Source organism: Bidens hawaiensis, unplaced genomic scaffold (assembly GCF_021521415.1).
Source record: "Bidens hawaiensis isolate Kalapana, Puna unplaced genomic scaffold, B.hawaiensis_p1.1 tig00011830_1, whole genome shotgun sequence".
NCBI lineage: Eukaryota > Viridiplantae > Streptophyta > Magnoliopsida > Asterales > Asteraceae > Bidens > Bidens hawaiensis.
Window position 1 is genome coordinate 265430 of NW_027491942.1, and position 23192 is coordinate 288621.

Genomic DNA, 23192 nt, shown 5'->3' on the forward strand with positions numbered 1-23192 from the left:
GTTTGTTATGGAACCAGTAAATTAATACGAACCAATTCAATTAAAAAAATGCTCACCTATTATTGTCAACAAAATTAACACGCATCCAAATATAATAATCATTATCGTACTCAGTATAATCCACAAATAGTAAAACTTTGATAGGGTCTGAAGAGGGTAACATGTAAACAGTCATACCTCTACCCTTTGCTAGGAATAGAGAGGCTGCTTCGGTGAGACCCCGGCTCGATAGTAATTTTGCATCAAGCCTTGGACATAAGACATATAACACTCAACCATCGGGACACACCCAAATATAATATTAAATATTTATATAAAAATTAATGATAAATCTTTCATGTTTCATATGAGATCGTAACATGGGAAGGATACGTGAATGTGATGTGAAACTTTTAAAAATTAACTTTATAGTTTATAAAAATAATTTTTTATCAATATAAATTATCTCAATATAAAAACTTACATAGAAGTTATTAGAGTTGTACACAAGTGTTACATATTATTTAGAACCAGCTTATCAATTATCATGGTTTAAACGTGTTTAACGTTGGCAAAATTAGGCAATAGTACATTAGCATGTTATGATTTGTTATTTTTTAAGGTTAAATGCATGTTGATGGATTTGCTTAATATTGGTTTTATTATTATTATTATTTCGGGACAAATTTGGCATGGTCCAGACGAGCGTGAAGTCCTCTCTAATCAATACTGTTTAGTATGTATCAAGTACCTATACCTACGACTTATCGTCTCTATAGAATTAGTAAAAACCCAAAAATTATTAGAACTGCTACAAAAATGTCATAGTCATCTCTATAGGGGTGAACATAGAAACAAAGGAAAACAGCTGTACCATTTACATGTAAACGTAAAACCCACCCCCACGTCCCTTATATATATCCACCCCCACACCACACCCACCCTTAACAAACAAACTACACACCGCCATCATTAATATTCATTCACCTTAGTTCTTCATATATCATATTCATATCTATATATATATATATCATATATTGATGGAAGTTGTGAGACTAATGGAGGAAGTAAATACTTACTCCCCACCACCACAACATCATGAGTCATCTCATCCAATTATAGGCTTTCCACTTGGCACCGCGTTGCTTTTAATCGTCGTGTTCGCCGTAAGCGGCATCTTCTCGTGTTGTTACCATTGGGACAAGTTTCGTCACCTACGTGGCGTAGTTGATCTCGATTCGGATTACTCACCTTCTAAGCCTAATCCTGTTTACCCTGTAAGTATTATCTCGTATCCACAAATGTAATTTTTAAAAGACTTAGTTATGTTATTAAAAAAATAAAAAAAGCGACACAGCTTGTTGTCTGTCTAATGTTATTTTTTCTGTATTATTATTTTGTTGTACTTACTAGTAATAATATTGAATTGAACAGGAAAAAAGGCGAGAGGTCGAGGAGAGTTTGCCGGTGATAATGGCGGGAGATCGGTTCGCGAGGTTCATAGCAATGCCGTGTCCGTGTGAGCCACCGAGACAAGGAAAGATCACGGTCCAGGAGATCCAGACGACACCAAAACCACAGGATATTGATATAGTCATCTCGACGAATTGATCATATCTTAATTAATTTTTTGTCTGTACATATTTTGTCAGATTTACTTTGAGATTGAATTTGTGATTCTTCTACATACATTCATTCTATTTTGACTTATTAGGGGGGTTTCAAAGTTCAACGATGGAAGTTAAATTTTGACTTTTACTGTAGACTGTCAGATCTTTTTGTTAAATTGATTTTTTTTTATTTCCTTTTTTATTTGTGATGGTATAGAAGATGTCAGTAAAAACCAAATGTGTTGTAACTTGTAACTGTAAGTTTCATTAATAATATTCGATGAAATGCTTAAATAATTGAACTTCTTTTTTTTTTTTTTCTAAGATACCATTATCAGTTATAAAAAATACTATGATTTTAGTTTTTACTCTTTTGTGTTGTAATTACAAAGTCGGATCGGTAACATGGATATGAAAAATAATTGTAATTGGTAGATTTATAATTAGCAACTAAATTAAAATAGTATTATTAAACTCGTATTTCTTAAAGGCCTAAAGTAAAACTTCTTATTTTATAAAATATAAAGTAAATATAAATTGAGTGGAAAATATGTTTTTATATTAATATTAAATAAATTAAAATTAAGATACAGAAATGTATGAATATTTAATTAAGTACAAACGTTAAAATTCATCAACTTATTTTTATCTTTGTATTTTTTTAAAAGCTAATATTCAACTCTAAATCCACCTAAATTCATAAGTTTTATTAATCCTTGTTATTAGATTAACAAAATTATCAATTTTGTTCATCAGTTGTTTAAAGTTTAAACTAATACACAAACACGGATACTAGTTCGTTCCCAGAAAATAATGTAATGCATGTTTGTTTCGACATAAAATTACATAAAATATAAATAAATAATAAATATCTCTATAATCCAAAATGTACTTGGAGCGGACTGGATTAATATCATTAAACAAGCCCATGAATTAAGACAAGGGCAACAACAACTTTTTTTTGGGAAATATCTTATGAGTAAGAGGCTAAGACATTCGCATCTCGTTTCATTATAATTTAGTTAAAAAACATCATTTCGTAAATTTATCTATTATTTTTCAAAATTCTTTCACATTCTATTCCCTATTCATATCCACAAATTAATTCTTTATTATTTTTTTCTCTTTTGTCTTATTATATAGTAAATGGTGATTGGGAGATATGTGATATGTTATATGGTATGGATCAAAAATGAGTCCTTATATTTAAGGATTTACTTTAGTTGCCATATAACTCATCCATATAATAGGGAATGGATTGGAGAGGTGATTTTGATGGTTTTCTTAAAATTTACCCTAAATTATATGGTTTTGACAACTTTAAAGAATGAGTTGAGAATGCTCTAAGAAAGTAAGATATTATATGTACATAATGTACTTGTGACAAACAAATAAAGTGTCACCAATCCACTCACCTGAAACGTCATTTTTCAGGTTCATTCACATCTGAAACAAAAAATTGTTCTTTTATTTTCGATTAAGCATAGGGTATTCATACACTATATAAGTTATTTGGACATCGTATGCGCCTATACGGCTCGTATAGGGGCTATATGAGCCGTATATGTGCAAAATTTTGTTCTTTTGTGATGGAGAGTGTCAGGTGTTTAAAGCCTATACGACTCTTATAGGGGCTATATGACCCGTATAGACTGGAAAACATGTCATCCGTACACTAGTCAGTCATGTGAGTGTTATACGACTCGTATAGCCGATGTACGAACCGTATAGAGCTATTAACACACCATAGAGGTGGTATTTGAATATAACGACCCTTTCGATTATACTCCTTTCCACGATCTACGTTATATTTGTAAAAATTAAAAAGTTAATGTTCCACCAACTCCATTTGCATCTTAAATAAACAAATGTATCTGTTAGTCCAACTAGCTAGTTCATATATTTCGTGACTATATTCAGGGTTTGAAACACGTACAGATCACGTAGTTTATATCGAAAAGAATGGTTTTTTATTGCATGAAAATGATGTTGAGAACGGGGTCCAAACACATTTGTTGTAGGAACTAGTTTGTAATTCGGTTTCCTATTTCTTCTAATTGATTGGATATGACCCATCTAAGCGGATACCCTTGTTAATTAGCTTATTAACACTCGCGTCTTGTAAAATTAAGAGTTGAGTGAAGCCAGATTGGGCTTGGGCTTGAAGTTAAACAAGCCAGCTCGAGCTAGCTCAATTATCTTAACGAGTTAAAATGTTTAACTCGTGCTCAACTCACAAAAAAACTTTAGTTATGTTGTTTATTTTTTATTATTTTTGGGGTCTTTAATTTACACATGAAACAAAAATAATATTCTTTAACATATACACAATACATAAATACGAGATTGCCCCTATAACTTATCTGCATATAGATAAATACACATAAACATATTCCTTCTAACTAATTTCATGTAACTTATATTATATGAAATTTCAATTAGTACAATAAAAAGTTGTAGCAAAGTCATACTGATAGTAGAAGATTAATTTAACACATCTGCGAGGCACAGTAATTTGTGCATATTAGCCACACGAGAGAAAGCATATTTGCATATTATAATGGCTATTTTAAAATATAAAAACAAGTAATAGTATTTAAATAAATCTCATGCACAAGTTGACGAATTCATATCCATGTATCATGCCAATATTTCTTCTATGTCCACTTATCACTGGGTTTAAGATTTTAAAAATTAAACTAACATGGTTGAGCATTAATTAAGTCATGTCTATTTTATGTTAGACCGATATGTAGTTTTATGAGTAGTATTAGAGAGCACTTGTTAGCCGTAATCAAAACGAAGTTACGATACCCATCAAATTGGATGGATATTCGGTGTCTATTGTACTTGATAAGGTCATAAGACACACTTAAATAGAATAAAATCTCTTATTTTTTTTCTTTATATATAATCATACTAGTTTTTATCCCCCGTATTACGGGGGTTGTTTTATATTGTTTGTTCTAATATTTATTTTTTTTAATTTATATTTTTTTTATTGTATGAAAGTTAATAATAGTTATGGTTTGATGATAAATTGTTTCACAAATAAATGAGATGTTATAACCCGATTTAAAAGCTATATGGTTTTGATGAGACCCAATACCCGTTTATTTTTGTTACTATAAAATTTGTTTTTTTAATTATAAATAATTTATAAAAGTTAATAATATACTTATGGTTTGATAAGACCCAAGACCCGTGTTTTTTACTATAAAATTGGTTTTTTAATTTAAATAATATATATCTTTTTTAAAATAAATAAGATATTAATTTTTAGTATATCCTATTTTATAGGATTTTTACATCAATAATTTGCTGAGAATAATTTTTTATTTAATGAGATGTTATAACCCGTTTAAGGAATATCTGGGTTTGGTAAGACACATATCCATACATTCGGGTCAAATGCATGAGAAACCTCCATTTAAAAATCAAGCAAATCTGGTGACTCCAAAAAAAGAGGGAGCGACCATATCACGACACGTAGGATTATTATATCTTCGTTTATATATATTATAGATGTTCTATATCCTGTGTTTTTATAATTTATACTTCGCATATGATAACCCGTTGTTTCATAAAATGTATCTTCTTAATTAGCATACTTCAATGCTTTTCTATCATATTCATAACTTAAATATCATCTTATACAATACAATATTTATTGCTCACTTGTGGTCTAGTGGTAGGAATCGTTGGTTCTTCGGTGGAGATCCAAATATAAACCCCACTTGCGACACTTTGGGAGGATATTGACAATGAAAGACTTGAGTTAGGTTGCGAGGTTGTTAGTTCGAATCCCGAGCCTACCCGGGTTTTAGTCCCATCGTGTGTTATACCATAAAGTTTTGTTTTTATGGTGGCACAACGACTATCAAGTGGCAGCCGACAGAATGGTTTTCCGGGAAACGTCCAAACCAAACTCTAAAACCAGCGTGGACCCGATTTAGACACTATAATATGATTAATGTGGGATAATGAGGCACTCTAGATTGGAGAGTGCGGTAGGGCCTACCATGGAAAAAAATAGTTGTTCTAAAAAAAATAATACAATATTTAAATACTAAGCGAAAAAAAGGTTGGATGAAGGAAATTTAGGTATGAGATTGCGATTTGAAAGATATGATTGAAAGGTGCGTTTTTTTCTTTCTTTGTTGCCTACTTTAATTCCTTGACCTAATTTTTCCATCACTTCAAGTAAAGTGTTTTTTCTTGCCTCATTTCCATTTTCCTTTTAGTTTATAATTATGAAGGCTTAGAGTTTCTCACGCGTTTGCAAATGTTTGGAAAAAAAATAGTATAATCTTTTAAACATACTATCATATAAATGGGATATAACCAATTTAAAATAAAAGTTTGTGATAATCACTTGGTTACCACAAAAATTTGATTTAAGATTAGCACATAAGTCGCCAAGTTGGTTAGGTATCGCTACAACAAGTGATTTATCTCTTCTGTTATTAGTCTCTACAACAAGTTGGTTATGTACGTATGGGAGTTTTGAGCTCACTTAAAGAAGAGTAGAGAAGTGACTCATGTGGAGGAAGGATGAAGGCTAGACGTTTTTGCCCACGAACACCTACATACGGCTTTTGTGTGTGAGGACATTTTTGGAGGTAATTTTGGATATGAGAGGCGCAAGCCCATACATATATGGGTGAGCATTGATGACGTGAAGATACTTAGATACACTAACAAAGTACCATGTACAAGTGTATTATGTTTCTTCAGGCTTTAACTCTCTACTTCAAATTAGTTTTCTACCTGCTTAATGCACCTCTATGTATATAAATAAAAAATACACATTTTGAGCCATTTTTATTAAAGTTACCCAATAATTAATACCCAAAGTTGAATATCTGAACCATTAATTCGGTGACAATGAGTTATCTTTAGTAATGGGATCACAAATGAGTAGTGATAAAAAATGCCCACCAAAAGATCAACACCTTCGTCATCAAGAAAAGGCTTACACATTGTGTATCCCCACAAAACGGCAACATGTTGCTACTAGTATTCTTCTTTCAAATACATTTTAAATATATCATTACTAATATATATAACTAGAAGTTTTGTGCCGCAAGTGCCCTATCAGGCCACTTGGCGGCACCGTATTACTCCATGAATTTTGTTTTTGTTTTTTTTTATATAGTTCAGTTACCATAACGAACGTAATGGAAACCGATTAAATGCCAATTTTTTTGTTGTAGTTCGGGTACCATAACAAAGCTAACGGAAACCGACCAATCGCCTAAACCGCCGCCTCAACGCCCGTGACCGACAACGCTCTGGTTTTACAGCGCAAGTTTACCGACCAACACAATCCCCCACCCCCACCCCCACAATTGGCTATTGGGCCACCTCATTTATTATATTAGCTTTTCGATTTTTAGCTCTGGTACCGTAACGAATATAATTAAAACCGACCGAATTCGTGTTGAGTTACCGTTTCAATGCCCGAGACCGACAACACTTGGATTTTACAACTGCTTAGGTTTTAAATATTTGTTTTTATATATGTGAATTTGACACACTCAAATTTTACCAGTGGTGTCTATACCGTAACGACTAACCGAATTTGTGCCCACTTACCGTCTTAACGCTTGGGTTTTCCAACGTCCAGGTTTCCGCGTTGGCGTTTGCCAACTGTCTCGGCGCAACGCGCCGGGTAAAAATAACTAGTTAGTTATAAATTATTTCTTGATTATACTTGGTTTATTAATCTTTTTTTCTTTTCAAAGGGCATTTTCTGGGTTTTAGTTATTAAATTAATAATGACACTAAATATATAAGGGCTTTGGGGGGGGGGGGGGGGGGGGGGCAAGAATATCAACAAGTAGATTTTTATGATTAATTTTTTAGTTAGGAAAAAGGCAAAATAAAATGTTGGTGGTCGAAACGTACGGATGATAAGCAAAGTTAAAAAGGAGAATTAGCTGGAGTGAGGTTGTCCTGTACTTGTAGGGTGCATCGGCACCAATACCACATGGGATTGGGGCCTACCAACTATAATGGTCAACGTTTTGGTCTACTAATGTGCACAAATTTTTGGTGGTTCAATATTCAAAGTAAAAGATATCAAATTGAGTTTGTATACTGGTTACAATTCTTTGTAGGGGTTGCTAGATGTTTTTCTTTTGAGTGATTCACTTCAAAATGCTGTATAAGATAAAAGGTTAAAGTTCAAACAACAATTGCACATGATGCGAGCGTAGCATTAAAAACAATGGCGGAATTTATAACTTTTCAATTGGTTGTCGTAGAAAATATAATCACTATTAGAGGTTAAACCGTAAGAAAGTAACGATGGTAGATGATCTTGACTGATGATTTTATTCATCAAAGAATCATTAGACCTCATACCCTTAGACCCTAGTAAGTCCACTATTTACAAAATAATACTCTTGAACAGTTAAATTATGTTAAACTCTCAACCTACCCGTATTTAACTTAAAACGAATTGAATACCTGACTTCTAGATATTTACTTGTGATATTCTCTATATATTTTGCTATTGTATTATATATTCACTCACTCACATGTTACACATTGTGTTTAACTAGACGGGTGCCCGCGTGATGCAGCGGGTGTTTGAACCTGTTAATCACGTAACAAATATAAGTGTTTATGGTTCGGTTAAAACCTTGAAATCGTTTAAACCGGTCATTGTTTTGACTTCTTTTTTCTTTTTCTTTTTTTACTTTCGGTTTGTTGGTCGGTTTCAAAACTTTCAAAATATAGTGAACGGTTGGTTCACGGTTTATACTGGCAACCAACCATATGAAACCAACCAGACTGTAAATATTGAATGCATTTTAATGTTTTTATTATTAATTATTAGATATGTTTTTGTAATATATATTAGATATAGTTAAAATTTAATTGAACATAATCTTTTTATTACAAATAACTTGGCTATACAACTTCAAATTAACATAATTGCAGTATGATTTTCATTTTATGATCTTTGTTGTTATTATTTCACGTCCTAGATCTTCCATTAATATTTACTATTTATGTGGCTAAAATTATCATTTTTTTATTTATAATCCTCTCAAGTATCATATTATGTTGGTGTTTAGTTTAAATTGATGGTACTTTTAAATTAATAATTATTTTAAACTAAATTTATTATTAAAGTTTAAACTGTGAAACCAAACTAGAACCATGCCGTTAGTAACGATTTGGTTTCAACTTTCAATGGTTGTTTTTGGTTTTGGACGACAAAAAAATCTATATTAACGGTTGGACTCACAAGTTTAACTTAAAAACCATCAAAAACGACACTGAACACCCCTACGTAACATATTAATTTATTTAAAATGAAAAAAAAAATTACAACAATATCATATCCAAATTAAAGAGAATAAAATGCTCGTTTTTATGATGCAATTTGTTTATAAAAATATTACCTTATGAAAAGGTTATAGTCGTCTAAAAATCATGGGTGAGAAGTTAGTTTACAAGTTAAATTAAAATCATAATATGGTTAAAGATGAGAGACCAAACTTGTAAGTTAAATGAATTGTGCTTAAAAGACATGTTTACCCATACTAATGCATGTACCTTATGCTTTAAGTATTGTAAATTACTTAAAAATGGGTGTCTTAATTTGCCTTTGTTTGGTGTATTATATATAGTATAGATATATGGTAAGTTTTGTTTTACATGTAACTAAATAATTGTTTACAGTGAAAATATTAAATCATTTAGTAAAACAAAAAAAAACGTGGGAGATAATCAATCCAAAGAAATTTATGCTTATCCAAAGAAAGTTAAAGACGGCGCGTAGCCTGGAAGTGGCTCAGGCGCGGGCCATCCGGGAGGAGAACAAGAGGCTTGCCGCAGTGGCTGCGGAAAAGGAGAAGGCCTTCCAGGCCCTTGAAGTTGAAGTTCAGGCCCGTCTCGAGGCCCGTTCCAAGGCTGCCCAAGCTGTTAATGAACAGCTTCGGCTGGCTAAGGAAACTGTCCGGAACGCAACTGAGAGGGCCACCAAGGCTGAAGCTGTTGCTGAGCCTCTACGCATTGAGAATGAGGAGCTTAAAGCCAAGCTAGAGAGGCTCCAGCAGGCTCATGATGCCTTGGCTATGGAAGACGCCAAGAAGCTCCAAGTGATCTTGGACCAGAGGGGCGTGCTTGACCACACTGAGCGGGAGCTAAAGGGCTCTGGGGGAGATCTCTACCCAGTTGCTTCTCCGTTTCCGCAAAGCGTTTAGCTGCTGTCATGATGGCATCCCATGTGGATGGCATGCCATCTTTACCCGTTAAGGTGCGGATGAGCTCTGGGTCTTTCGCGCCTTGGATGAAAGCAGCGCGAACAAGATCTTCGCTAATATTACCCAAACTTAGCTTCTTTGAGTTGAAGCGAGTGATGAAGTCTGGCAAAGATTCATCTTCCTCTCGAATGCAATTGAGGATTGTCCATTGCTCTTCGGTATACTTTCTTTGTTGGCTGAAGTGTTGGCTAAACTTCTGTTGGAAGTCTGCCCAATCGTAGATGTGGTTGGCCGGTAGACGATCGAACCACGCTCTAGCTGGCCCAACAAGCGTCATTTGGAACATGTAACACCACGTAGGTTCCGTCCAATTACTGACGGTTGCCCCCGCTATGAATCTGTTCAAATGATCGTCTGGATCAGATATACCATCGTAAGTGCCGATGTTGGACATCTGTTTGGCACTTTTCGGGGCGATTGCTTCCGCAATGTCCCTTGCAAATTTGGACGTTCCCGCATTTGCCGCAGTTGGTCTAAATGTTTTGGAGAAGTCACGTGGGTTTCCACCCGCGTTTTTTGGTTTGAAGGTTTCTCCAAAATGCCTTCTCGGTTGGGAGTCCGTTTCCTTACGCTTCCCTTTCGCCCTATGACGAGGGTTTGCGTCACTATCGGATTCCTCCGAATCATCGTCCAAGTACTCTACGAATTCATCAGCCTGTTGGAGTGAACGTAAGCGTTCATCCAACTCAACTTGGAATTCTTTTTGACGTGCTTCCGCCCACGCTTTAACTTCATCGAGTGTTTGGCGGGGGAGCCTCGTTCGTTGTCTCTCTAACTGGGTATCGGTGAATCCCAGTGAGCGATTATTTACTGCACTTGCTCCAGCTCGGGTAACTGGTGTAGTGTTCGTAAAATTTACTGCACTTGCCCCGGCTTGGGTAACCGGGGTAGTGTTCGTAAAAACTGTGTAGTCGCCGGTATTCCCCCCAGTAGCTGGGGTTGTGGTTACCGGAGTTTCTTTAACCATCTTTCCAGAAGTTTTGAGAAAACTGAAAAGGATTAAGTTCTAGCTTTTATGCACGGATGGCGCCAATGAAGAAACACTAATCGACCCCGGGCAGATTACGGATAATCTGGGGGTTAAGTAGATGTTTCCCACGAGGGGTTAGATCCGGCAAAGATGGTTCTTCTGATAACCTGCAAAACAGACACCGTGAGCTCGTCACTGAGAAGGGGGGGGTACCTCCTTGTGACCACCCTCCGGCCTGAGAATCAGACTAGATTGCTCTTGAATATAAGTGTATATTAAGAGAATGACTAGAGCAGATATCAGGTAATATATCAAGATATGAGATATGATATAAGATATATGATGATCATACCATTCCAAGGTGTTGGAGTATTTATAGCCGAAGGTAGGTTTCCAAGAAGGTACAGCCGGCTGAATAGTGTTCCTGTTCTGCCAACTGTGGGCTACGCACATGCCATGCTGGTGGTTGGTGGGTAGGCAGCGGCTGATAGTGACCAGGCCGGCTGTGTACTATTCCTGTTCCACCAACTGCAGGCTATGCACGTCTTCCGACAGGTTGGTGAGTAGGCAGCGGCTAATAGTGACATACAGTACAAGAGCGTGTTGCTCGTCATACTGTTGTCAATGAGCTGTCGTATCTTTGGCCAGATCTTTTGTCCATACCTCGTCAGGTACAGTACAAAAGATCTTCCAGTATCGTACGGACTGGCTCATTTGGGCGGGAGTATTTCCGGCTTTGTGCGGGAGTATTCCCGGCTTTGCTCATTCCTTCTTCAGGTGACATTACTGAATTATTATGAGAGTTAAGTGCCTTGTGCATGTAGCTTTGCTGCGCAGGTAGCCTTCCCTGATGGCTTGTATCCGCAGCTGCGGGAACAGGCAGAGTACTTCACCATTGGGAGGCTTTTCCTGCAGGAACAGCTTGCGTACAGCGCGTAAGGACGTCACGTCTCTGAGCATGGTGGGTCCTGCGGATCCAGTTGGTCTCGGCGCAGACGTCCCTTTAAGTTAAGTCTTGCGGGTTCAACTGCGCAGACGTCCCTTTTCAAGGTGAGTCTTGCGGGTCCAACTGGGCTCTGCTGGGACCTACCTCTTCAGATATAAATCTTCCTCTTAACATCAAAGATTCCATCAGGCTGTCCCTTGCTAAAAAGGACATAAACCTTTTTGTTGTAAGTTTCTGGCAAGTTTTGAATCTCTACAATCTCCAAAACAATCTCAGTGACGCTTGTTTCACGAAGATTAATTAGCTTCTGAAACTTATTAATATCTGAAGTAACCGATTTGCCCGTGAGTTTTGGTATGAAAGGAGTTGTGGTTAGAGGAGAAGGTGTGCTACCTCTATACATTGCGCCTGCTTTCCAATACCTTAAACCGAATAACTCCTCCCACTGTTTGATAGTTTTAGAAAATCCGACATCTAGCTTTTGACCTTTGCCTCGGTTTTGGTCTGTGTCATCATGTTCAAGAATTTTCCCAAGTGATGTCATCAAGTCCTTGCAGTAGGAAGCAGGATGTAACTGGTGCGTGTGCCAGATTAAGTCAATATCATAAGTTGGAACACAGAAGCATGTTACGGATCGCTCTTTGTTTCTCTTGATCAAATGTAGAAAGCCTTTGTATCTTGCTACAGCTGCTTCAAGATACTGGTCAGTGTTCATGTGAGATCTTGACACCTGTCACACAAAGCACGGTTCAAGTTATAAAACTAGACCGAATTGTGAAGATATGAACTATTGGTTTTTAAGGTTACCTGGTAAAAGAATGGGATTTGTCTTTTAATAGCCAAAAGCAGGTTGTATTTGGTATGGTTTGCAGACCCGTTCACGTTTTTTGAAAATTTATCTGAAAGTATTGGGTTGATGTTATACGGCTCATTGGGATACATGCTGTTCCATACGTCTTCTGTTTCTTTTGTCGAGATTTCTTCAACCGAGGATGCAACATTACAGTTGTCAAGAATTCTTCCATAGAATTCTTCACAGTCAGATTTGTATCTTACCTGATAACGTCACGCAAGAACACAATTCATTGAATGATCAATACATGAGTTTGTAACAATGGTTTCAGATGTGGGACCTACCGGATTGAGTCTGTGACAATGCCAAACCCATTCACAATCAAGAGGGACAACCAAAGGCCCGTTTGTGACCCGAGACTCGGAGTGTTTAGCAAGCAATGGAAGCCAGCAAGAGTTGTACCTGAAAGCAATTAAACAATTACACGCACCCGCATAAAGAAAATAGAAAGAAGGTGAGTTGGGTTGTAAGCCCATGAGAATCGTACCTGTAGATGGCTGTTTGCAAGGTCTGGTCTTCATAAAGCCACCGGTTTCTGTCTACAGCAGCAAGAAACTGGAGCTGAAGCTTAGCTGCAGCCACGAGATCTTCGCTTATTTTGATACTTTGTGCTGCATTCCACTCTGATTCCTGTTCCTTACCCATATTACAGTTCTCACCTACAAAAATACAAACGATTCGCAGCCAGTTAACATGTGAATCTGACCAAAAAAAGAGTTAAACATGGTCTAAAGTAGGGGTGTGCATGGTCAGATTGGGACGGTTTTTATGCCAAACTGTTAGTAATGGTCTTTTGTTATTGTAAACTAAAGTCAAGCCGGTGACAATTGAAACCAAACCAAATCATATAGTTTGTTTCGGTTTGTGTTGGAAATCATGCAAGAATAAATTTAAATATGGAAAAATAATAATGATCAAAATTGGTTCAATAATGCGAATTGTAAAAACTAAAAAGTTCTCGGAATATCGGGCGTGAGCTATTCGGTTTCTTAAAAGTTTGAACTGAGCCGGAGACTGAACTGGATCTGGTTATGGAAATACCACAACCAGTTTGACTAAAAAAAGTCAACACTTATTACAAAGATTCATGTAAGTTTGATCACTTCAAATGTCCCAACGTGCAAAGAAAGCATCACATAAGATGATCAACATTCATTAGCCAATCAAAACACAAATATCGTGTATCGTTTCCGCATAATCCTCCATCAGAAATACTCTGATCATGATTGTTTTCAGATTCAAGTTTTCTTTTTATAAGTTTTATAAACGCATAAACACTCGTTAGAAGCAACAACTTCAGAAAAACACAAGACGGATTTGATGCTTCTAATTAGTATATGTATTTAACTCTTTGTGTCAATAATATACTTTTCTACTTCCAAATTGTTTAGAACACGGATATTCATGCGTGTATATGTTGAAACTGTAAATAAAAGCGTCCAGTTTTAAACTGTAAATCAATATTTGGCAGTCATAAATCAATTATCAATAAATCATAATAGACAAAAGGTTTTGTTAAAATGGAATAATCAACCACATGATGAAGCAGTAACTAACCTGTTTATATTTAATGTCATGATTTGCAAACCAAAAACCATATTATTTAATCTTCCTGTAACGAAACAATATCAATAAAATACTAGTTACCTGAAGAACAAAACCACCTTCAGACTGTTTGATTCTGTAAGTTTAATGTTTGATGGTTGGGAAGTTTTTTGTAGGCACGATGATGATACTCTAACTCACGCAATGACGCAAATGTACTAACTGTACTACTCTCACCATTTCACTACATGTACTGCTTGTCTGCTTGTACGTGTACTTGTAGAATTGTTACTATAACTAATAATATAATAACTAGAGTGCTAAAGCCTAAAAGTTACAAACTGCCTTTTTTTTATATAACTAATTTCCTTTTTTTTATGTCATCACGCCTTCTAAATTAGAGAGTCTCGTTGCATCATTCTAATCAGACTATGGTGTTTTAACTGAGACCACGTTGGCTTCAGAGTTTAGCTTAGGCATTCCCCTGGAAAAACATACCGCCAGCTGTCACTTGGCGGTCACTGTGTCACCACAAGAGCAGAATTCTTAGACATAACACACGGTGTGACGAAAATCCGGGTGGGCTCGGGATTCAAATTGACAACCTTGCATAAGGCTTAGCTCAAATCTTTCATTGCTTTAATCCACAAAAATTGGCACAAATGATTATCGAACTTGTATATCCACTTGAGAACCTAAACCTCCTACTATTAGGGCACAAGTGATGAATCACAAACTTCTTTTATAGTTGACATGTAACTTTTCTTTTGTTAAATACTGTAAAAGTATAAATTTATTAACACATTGATTAGATTATGTTTGAGTTAAGCCACCCAAAGATTTCAGGGAAGTCTTAGGTTCAAGTCTAACCCACGCGGTGGGGGGGGGGGGGGGGGTTAAAAGCAGCATTCTATGGCATAACACACAGTGGGACGGAAATCCGGATGCATTTGGGATTTGAACTGACAACCTTGCACAAAACATAGCTCAAATTCTTCATTGCTTTAATCCATAAAAAGTGGCACAGGTGGTGGTGGTGGTGGTGTGTGTGTGTTGGGGGGGGGGGGGGGATCGAACTTGGATCTCCAATGGAGAACCCAAGCTCTATCACCAGTGTTGCAAAAATCCCGACTATGCGCCGATTAATCGTTAGTCCTCACTTCACTAATTAATTTTGGGTTAATTGGCCAATTAACCGATCAATGGTCAAATCCAACCAAAATCAAAATTAATCAGACTTAATCGGTTTTTTCTAATAATGGAATGGAATAAAATGGCTTGAATGAGATTGTGATGGTTGATTTTATTCCATTAGTCAACCAAACACCTTTTTTTTTCATTCCCTATAATCAGACTTAGTGTTTATATTTATAAATTGAATATATTATTCATTTAAGAAAATGTTAACCCGTTGATTATGACATTTACCAACCATCTCTAATCTTATCCGGTTTCCAATTATTAAGAGTATATTTTTTTTCACCCCCTATCTCGCTCTCTCTAAATTTACAAAGATTTTAGTTGTTAGAAAGTCAAATAATACATTCTAAAATTTAAAGAACTTAAAAATGAACTCCTGAACTTTTTTTGTCTTTCAAAATAGAGTTTAAATCATTGCAAAATAGAGTTTAAATCATTGCAACTTGTAACTACAAGATCAAAGGAATTTTAAGTGGAAATCAATTTGTTGTTAAAAAAAAAGAAAAAAAGTTAAATAAACGAATATGTTTATCAACTTACACTCATTAATACAAACTCATGTCTCGTCTTATTATCATATCAATAATTCTAGTAAATTTGTAGTTATATTAAATAATATCAGAATTATTTATCAATATTTTGGAGCAATTTTAAGATTGCTATAAATATAAAACAGTAATATACTGTTATTCTTGTGTCAGCTACTATATTATTTGTTACTATATATAAACGAACTCAGATTTTCTAAAAAAAATCAGTTTCACTTACTTCAATTATTTTTCACCAAATCTTGAAACGGATATAACTTTTTTTTTTAAAGTTATATAAAAAAATTAATTTTATAAATATGACATGAGTGAGGTAAATGAATCAATTTGATAAATATGACATGGGTGAGGTAAATGAAGTAAAAATGGACACATGGCAATAAGGGTATTTACGGTCATGTACCACCAGTTAATACGATTTTGAGTTGTTTAACTAGTTATAGCTTTAAGAAACGGCAAACCAAACTCGTTGGGCTAGTTGAGTCAGCCGAACCGGCCAAAGTGTTACAATTTGACGGTTGGAGTAGTTTGATTCGGTTTATAAGAAGATAATGGTTGAAATCTCGAACAACTTGATTTGATTTGTTTTGGTTTGGTTTAGACGGTTGAGTCGTTTTAGTGACTTATGAACACCGGTAGGGGGGTGACAGGCAATGCTAATATGTTCTTTTAAAAGAATCCTTCTACCTGTAAGATTAAAACAAATTATAATATCAAAAGGAAATAATGAAAAGAGAAAATATAAGGATGCTAAATATAATCATTTTGACACGGATTTACCCATTTAAAATTGTTTTACTTTTTATGATTGCAATATTCGTTGTCTCCTTCCACAAATTCTTTTCTACAATAATTAATTATATACTTTTTGTCACTAGCTTTATATTTATTTTAAGACTAGGTTAGTTACCCGTGTAGCACACGTGTTAAAATAAATAAATTTATTTAAATAATAACATAATGTAAAATACAAAAAATATTTTCAATAAATATAAAGATATATTATATGGTATAATAAATTACAAAATACACAATATGGAAATAAAAAGTTGTAACAAAATTCATAAATTTTAAAATATTTCTTTGTACACAATATTTGTAATTTTATTTGTAACTTTATTTTATATATCAAAACTTAGTAGTTTCACATTGTTTTTGCTTTAAACTCTAAATAATCCAACACATAACTGACCATAAGCTAAATAAATTGCCTAAAGATTAAATTTAGTTTTTATTAATCGTCATTGCAAAACAAAAATAAAGTGAAATTTCATTATTTGAAATTGATTATTTTATCTAAAGGTGTAGGATTTTTTTTACGAATAAAAGTATGTGTTCCAATATTAATTTTGGATATGATTTCGGCTTTTATAGCACGACTATCATATTGTATTTTCATATGTAGTTTAGTTTCATTGCATAGACCAATTTTCTAGTTTTTTTTTATTTTAAGTAACATCACTTCAACATCGGCTTTAGGACTAATCTATGACTTGACAACCTTAGATTTGAGGCCATTTAAAACATCATAAAACTAATACTTTCTTGTAACGTATCATTTTACTGAAAAATGGTAATATTTTCATCTCCCGGACACATGGATAACAAACGTTTGCTAATTTTTTTGTACGACCTCATTTTTTTGGTGCAAGTACAACTCATTCACTAAAGAATTCTATATTTTTGAAAACTTCAATAATAGAAGGATATACAAAGTCAATTTTTCATCTAATTAACAGTGTGCTAATGTCTAACATTTGTATGCCAAAGATAAGAAGTTGTCTTATGTGACATCTGCCCGAATCCGACCCGACCCAGGTACCCGTTTTCTGATCCGATTCTTTTTATGATTTAAAAATTTAATTATTTTCTTTTAAAACTTGACATTTAAAATATTTTTATAATTTCTTTCCGCCGTCCCGCCTCTTTCTCTCTCTTGTCGCCGTCCCGCCCTTAAGCCTTGAACCCCTTATCTTATTTTGTTTGTCCTTTGTTTCTTCCCGCCTAAGGATGTCTGCGCAGCTCCACGCACCAGACTCCTTACAAGGAAGCCTGCGTGAAGACCATCTGTTACTGCGATACGCGAGGCGAACTGTCCCCGCAGCGCGCTATGGATACAGTTCTTCCCGCGGCGCGCTAAGGTTTGTTCTGTCTGCCTTCGCGCTCACGCGCTCGATGCCTTCTCGCGCTAAACCCTTTGAGTCTTCTGTTTAATCTAGCCGTTTACTTTTGTGATGTCTTATCTTCTGTGCTGTTGACCTGACCTATCTTATGTCTGAAAAGTTACTTTCGGCGCAGCATGCGCACCAACCCCATTGGTTGGCAGAAAAAGTGACTGACATTATCTTTTGAGATCTGCTTTTCCATGCTTGACCAATACCTTTATCTGACCCGCCCATGCCTGTTTACTGTTACCTGTCAGCTTTTCCTTGTCCCCTGCAGCTGCCATATCTTTTGATATCTTTTGCTTTTGGAATCTTTTGCTTTTTGGAGATCTTTTCCCCTTTTCTAGGGATTGTGTTCCCTAGGGTTTCCCTATAAATAATAATGCTATTTTCTTAACACTACACACACAAATACTTATTATCTTTCTCTTCCTTTGCTCTCTGCCGTTGTCCTCAGTCGCCTCCTCTCTCTGCCTTCGTCCTCTCTCCTGTTCTGCCCTGTTTTCCGGTAATCTATAATATATATATAATAATTTGTTAAAGATACATATTACTATGCTATCATATATTCAAGACATTAAAACAAATCGTTAAAACAATAATCTTATTTATAGGTTAACTTGTGCTTGTTTAAAGTTGGTTCTTGCTTTATCTTTCACCACACCGTTTATCAAGTGAGTAATCTCGTACCTAATCCCTTTTTATTTTTAATGTTTTGGGATGTTCATGTGTTCATACAAACTTAGAGTCTTAAACTTGTTTATGAACTTTAGTCGCGCAGTATCCCATGTGTTGAGGACGTAGACTTGGCTGTTTATTTGTATGTGTGGATCATTAACCGTCTTGTCGGTCTATTCCGCAGTTCTCATGGTACCATTAGATGAACACGGGAGAACTATCGTTTATGATTTTCTCTTTTGTTTACACTTGCACAGTTTTCTTGTTTTTATGCTCAATTGGGAGCACGGATTGACTATGAGCTATGAATCTTAGACTTGGTCCCGATCTGATTACACCCTTGTTGAAAACCAGACATACACATGTTGCGCGCAGATTTATTGTTATCTATGTATGGTATTAAACTTGATTTCTCACCAACATGCAAGTGTTTGACGTTTTATTTTAACACATGTTCAGGTTTGCTGTAGCTACATTTGGAGCTTGTGGACACGTAGGACGTTTTTACTTTTGGACCTAGATTAAAATGTATCAAGACAAGTTATTATTGTTCGAATATTTTGTCTTATAATATATTGATTTATGTTGATTTATGTTATCTTGTGTTTACGTTGCGCGTGCGCGAATGAATATATTTATTAAATATTGACACCCAAATAGTGTCACGAGTAATGAAACAATATGTGGCGCCCCGATGTATAATCCGCCTTTGGTCGGGGTGTTACAGATTGGTATCAGAGCTCGTTGACTTTAGGATAGGTGGTTAGACGTAACGGCCTAGAATACCTAAGAGTCCCTTCTCGCGCATGAGAGAAATCTCATGTTTGCGCGCTTATTGTTAATTACTCGTTATTTATAAATATGCTTGCGCAGACGCAGCGTATGGTTTTATGTTTTATTTCGCGATATTTCGATTTTTGCTGAATTTCGATTTTTATTGATTTTACTTACATATTCGTTTGTTGGGATTGAAAATCCGAAAAGTCATGGTGATACATGAATAGTTGATTTTCAAATTCCATTTACGATTATGTTCTGAGGTTGGAGACTTGAAAAGTCATGGTGATACATGAATTGTCAACCTCCAATACTCATTTTCTTGTATATTTTATAGAGGATTGAAAAGTCATGGTGATACATGAATCGTCAATCTCCAATACTCGTTTACTAGTCATTTTAAATTGAGAATTCGGAAAGTCATGGTGATACATGAATTGTCGATTCTCGATTCGAATTTGTTATCTGTATTAAGTTTGCATTCAAATTCATGTTTTACTTTAACTGTTGATGGTATCTAACCCCGCGAAACCAAGCTTTATAAGATTATACTTTGCGCTAAGATATTAACAAAATTAAAACTTTTATAGAATGCCTCCGCTATCTCGCCATCATCAGAGGAGAGAAGCATCGCGCAGGCGTAGACAGCAACGTTCCCAGGAAATGGCCGCCGCAATAGCCCAAGCCTTAAACCGAAATAATCCCAACCCCTCCGGTTACAATATTAAGTCCTTCAATGCGGGTAACCCTCCAAAATTCACAGGACTTGAAGTGTAACATCCTAAAATTTATAATGTTGAATAAAGAAAGTTATGTTAGTGATTTCGCGTTTTTAATTATTATTATCGGGTAGGAGCGGGTCATGGACTTGGATTAATTGAGATAGGATAAATGAGAATGGGATTTCAGGGATATAAATACCCCCAAAATCCCAAAATATCTCATTTCTCACCAAACTCCACACACACTCCATACACTCCTCAAAACACCGCTTTCTAACCGATCAAGATTCGAAGCCGAGACCCGAGATTTCGTTGATAGATCTGAGTTGGTAAGGTAAGAACAAACCCAACAAAGTTAATATTACTGAAAATGGTTAGGATTGGATGGGTTAACCGGACCCGAAACCCAAACTGCCCAAATCGGACCCCTAAAACGTCGATTTTAGGCCGATTTGATGGTTGGGATTTGTAGGCGCCGATCATACGATTCCGTGGGTACCAAAATCGAGTTATTTGGCTAAGAAACGAAGGAGTTATGGGCAAACAGATCTGCAGCGCGATAACTTCGCCAGCAAGATTAAATTCGCCTGATGAACTTCGCCTTCAAGCGTAACTTCGCCTTCAAGCGTAACTTCGCCTACGGCCAAGTTCGCCTAAGGTATAACTTCGCCTGAAGCCAAGTTCGCCTAAGGTTTAACTTCGCCTGAAACCAAGTTCGCCTAAGGTATAACTTCGCCTGAAGCCAAGTTCGCCTAAGGTTTAACTTCGCCTGAAGCCAAGTTCGCCTAAGGTTGGTTTAACTTCGCCTGAAGCCAAGTTCGCCTAAGGTTTAACTTCGCCTGAAGCCAAGTTCGCCTAAGGTTTAACTTCGCCTGAAGCCAAGTTCGCCTAAGGTTTAACTTCGCCTGAAGCCAAGTTCGCCTAAGGTTTAACTTCGCCTGAAGTGAAGTTCGTTTATAAAATAAATTAAAAAAAAACCTAATGGAAAATGTGTTAACCCCAGCCAGGGGCTCTGCCCCTTGGACCCCGCTAGGGGCTGCCGCCCCTAGAACCCCGCTGCCAGGGGCGCTGCCCCCGGACCCCCGTTCGTTGTGGGTCATGTATAGATAGAAATATGAAACGAGTAGTAGTTAATTGATATGTGTAAATATTATACAGTTAGCCGAGCCCAGTTAAAGAAAGGAATTACGATCAACGGCGAGCGTAACAGGATCCAGGTGAGTTTCTAGCCCCATTCCTTGTTATGTTTTCGGGGCTGTGTGCATACTTGATGTGTTGTTAATACATTTATCCTAAGTGATAAGTGTATGCCATATGTGATATATGTGATATGTATGAATGATTGCTTGATGGTTCGTGAACGATCTTCGGATATTGCACGTACTGTCAGGTTGTAACGTTATAAAGCCATATGTGATATATGTGATATGTATGAATGATTGCTTGATGGTTCGTGAACGATCTTCGGATATTGCACGTACTGTCAGGTTGTAACGTTATAAATATGGCAAGTATGATATGAATGTTTATGTGTATGAACGTAATAAAGTTAATAAAAGAAGGAAATGACGGTTGTATGGTTGTATGGTTACGAAAAAGGTACCGAGCCCTAATAATACTCGAGGTATGATGCATGGTTGTATGGTAACAAAGAGGGAATGAACCCTACTAATATTCGAAAGCAAGGGACCAGACCCTTATAATATCTGTGATGTTAGGGACCAGACCCTTATAATATCTGTGATGTTAGGGACCAGACCCTTACAATATCTGTGAGGATAGGGACCAGACCCTTATAATATCTGTGATGTTAGGGACCAGACCCTTATAATATCTGTGAGGTTATAGGGCGAAAGGCTCTTTAAAACGTATGATTATGAATGTAAAGAAAGTATGTAAGTAAGAAAGAAAGTATATAAGTAAGAGTGAAGGTATGAGTACTTATGTGTGTATGAAAGAAAGTTATGAGGTTAAGTACGTATGTATGTAATAAGGTATCGTATGGTATTGTATGATTAACTAGAACTCACTCAGCGTAGCTGACTTTTAGTATGCACGCAGGTGAGTAGGATGAGACAGCTGGCTTGAGTGGAGGACACATGGCAGAAGACTAAAGCCTGGCATCTGAAGAGCTGATATGTTTTATAAGTTATGTTTTGATTTTGAAAGACAAGAGGAATGTTTTAAGAGATGATTATGAATTGATATGTAATGTTTTATGAAAGTTTTATATTCCGCGTAAAGTTTTTAATTAACTCTGATATTTAGAACTGTGTTTATGAGTAAATCCAACACGAAAGTAGGGTTACCGGTAACGGGGCCTTACATGAAGGAGCCACCGTTATGCTCCAGTGGCTCGAGAAAATTGAAAACACTTTCCTCCATACCCAATGCCCTCCAGACCGACGAACCCTATATGCTTCCAGTGTCCTGGAATCTAGAGCGCTTACATGGTGGAATGGAGTAGCTCATACGCGTGGCGCAGAGGCTGCTTCCATCATGCTCTGGGAGGAATTTAAGGATCTCTTGACGCGAGAATTCTGCCCTCCCAACGAAGTAAAGCGCCTGGAGGAAGAATTTTGGAACTTGAAGCAATACAGTGGCGAAGCGCGCGAGTACGCGACGCGCTTCCATGAACTAAGCCTGCTTGTCCCTCACCTTGTTACCCCTTCCCGCCGAGCCATCGAGAAGTTCCTTGGGGGTCTCCCCATGGAAATTCAAGATTCTGTATGGGCCAGAAACCCACTAACCCTCTCTGACGCCGTCGAGTTGGCCGCTGTGCTCAGCGACAACCATGTCAGAGCAGGAACCCTGTTCCTGCGGGGAGCTGAGAAGACCAAACCCACCAAGACTGCCCCTGAACCAACAGAAACCAAACCAGAACCCTCAAACCATAACAACCCGAAGCGTAGGCGCA

At 36.3% G+C, this 23192-nt stretch overlaps 1 protein-coding gene and 1 pseudogene across 2 annotated transcripts; one reads left to right on the forward strand and one right to left on the reverse strand.

Moving 5' to 3' along the window:
* The first annotated feature begins 944 nt into the window (after positions 1-944).
* Positions 945-1798, forward strand: LOC143539231 (uncharacterized protein At5g65660-like). The gene is made up of 2 exons (XM_077032604.1): positions 945-1256; positions 1414-1798. The coding sequence occupies exons 1-2, from the start codon at positions 1020-1022 to the stop codon at positions 1588-1590; spliced, it is 414 nt and encodes a 137-aa protein (XP_076888719.1). The 5' UTR covers positions 945-1019; the 3' UTR covers positions 1591-1798.
* Positions 1799-7673: 5875 nt separating this feature from the next.
* Positions 7674-14421, reverse strand: LOC143539266 (glycine-rich domain-containing protein 1-like; annotated as a pseudogene). The gene is made up of 6 exons (XR_013136405.1): positions 14288-14421; positions 13128-13299; positions 12925-13042; positions 12595-12843; positions 11912-12517; positions 7674-7754 (listed from the first exon to the last, which is right to left on the reverse strand). The product of XR_013136405.1 is annotated as a glycine-rich domain-containing protein 1-like (transcript).
* Positions 14422-23192: the final 8771 nt, after the last annotated feature.

Bases quoted from the DNA above. Each gene is read 5' to 3' on its own strand.
- LOC143539231 (XM_077032604.1), top strand. From the start codon at position 1,020: ATGGAAGTTGTGAGACTAATGGAGGAAGTAAATACTTACTCCCCACCA. The intron at 1,257-1,413 runs GTAAGTATTATC...TGAATTGAACAG, and splicing joins AGCCTAATCCTGTTTACCCT to GAAAAAAGGCGAGAGGTCGA.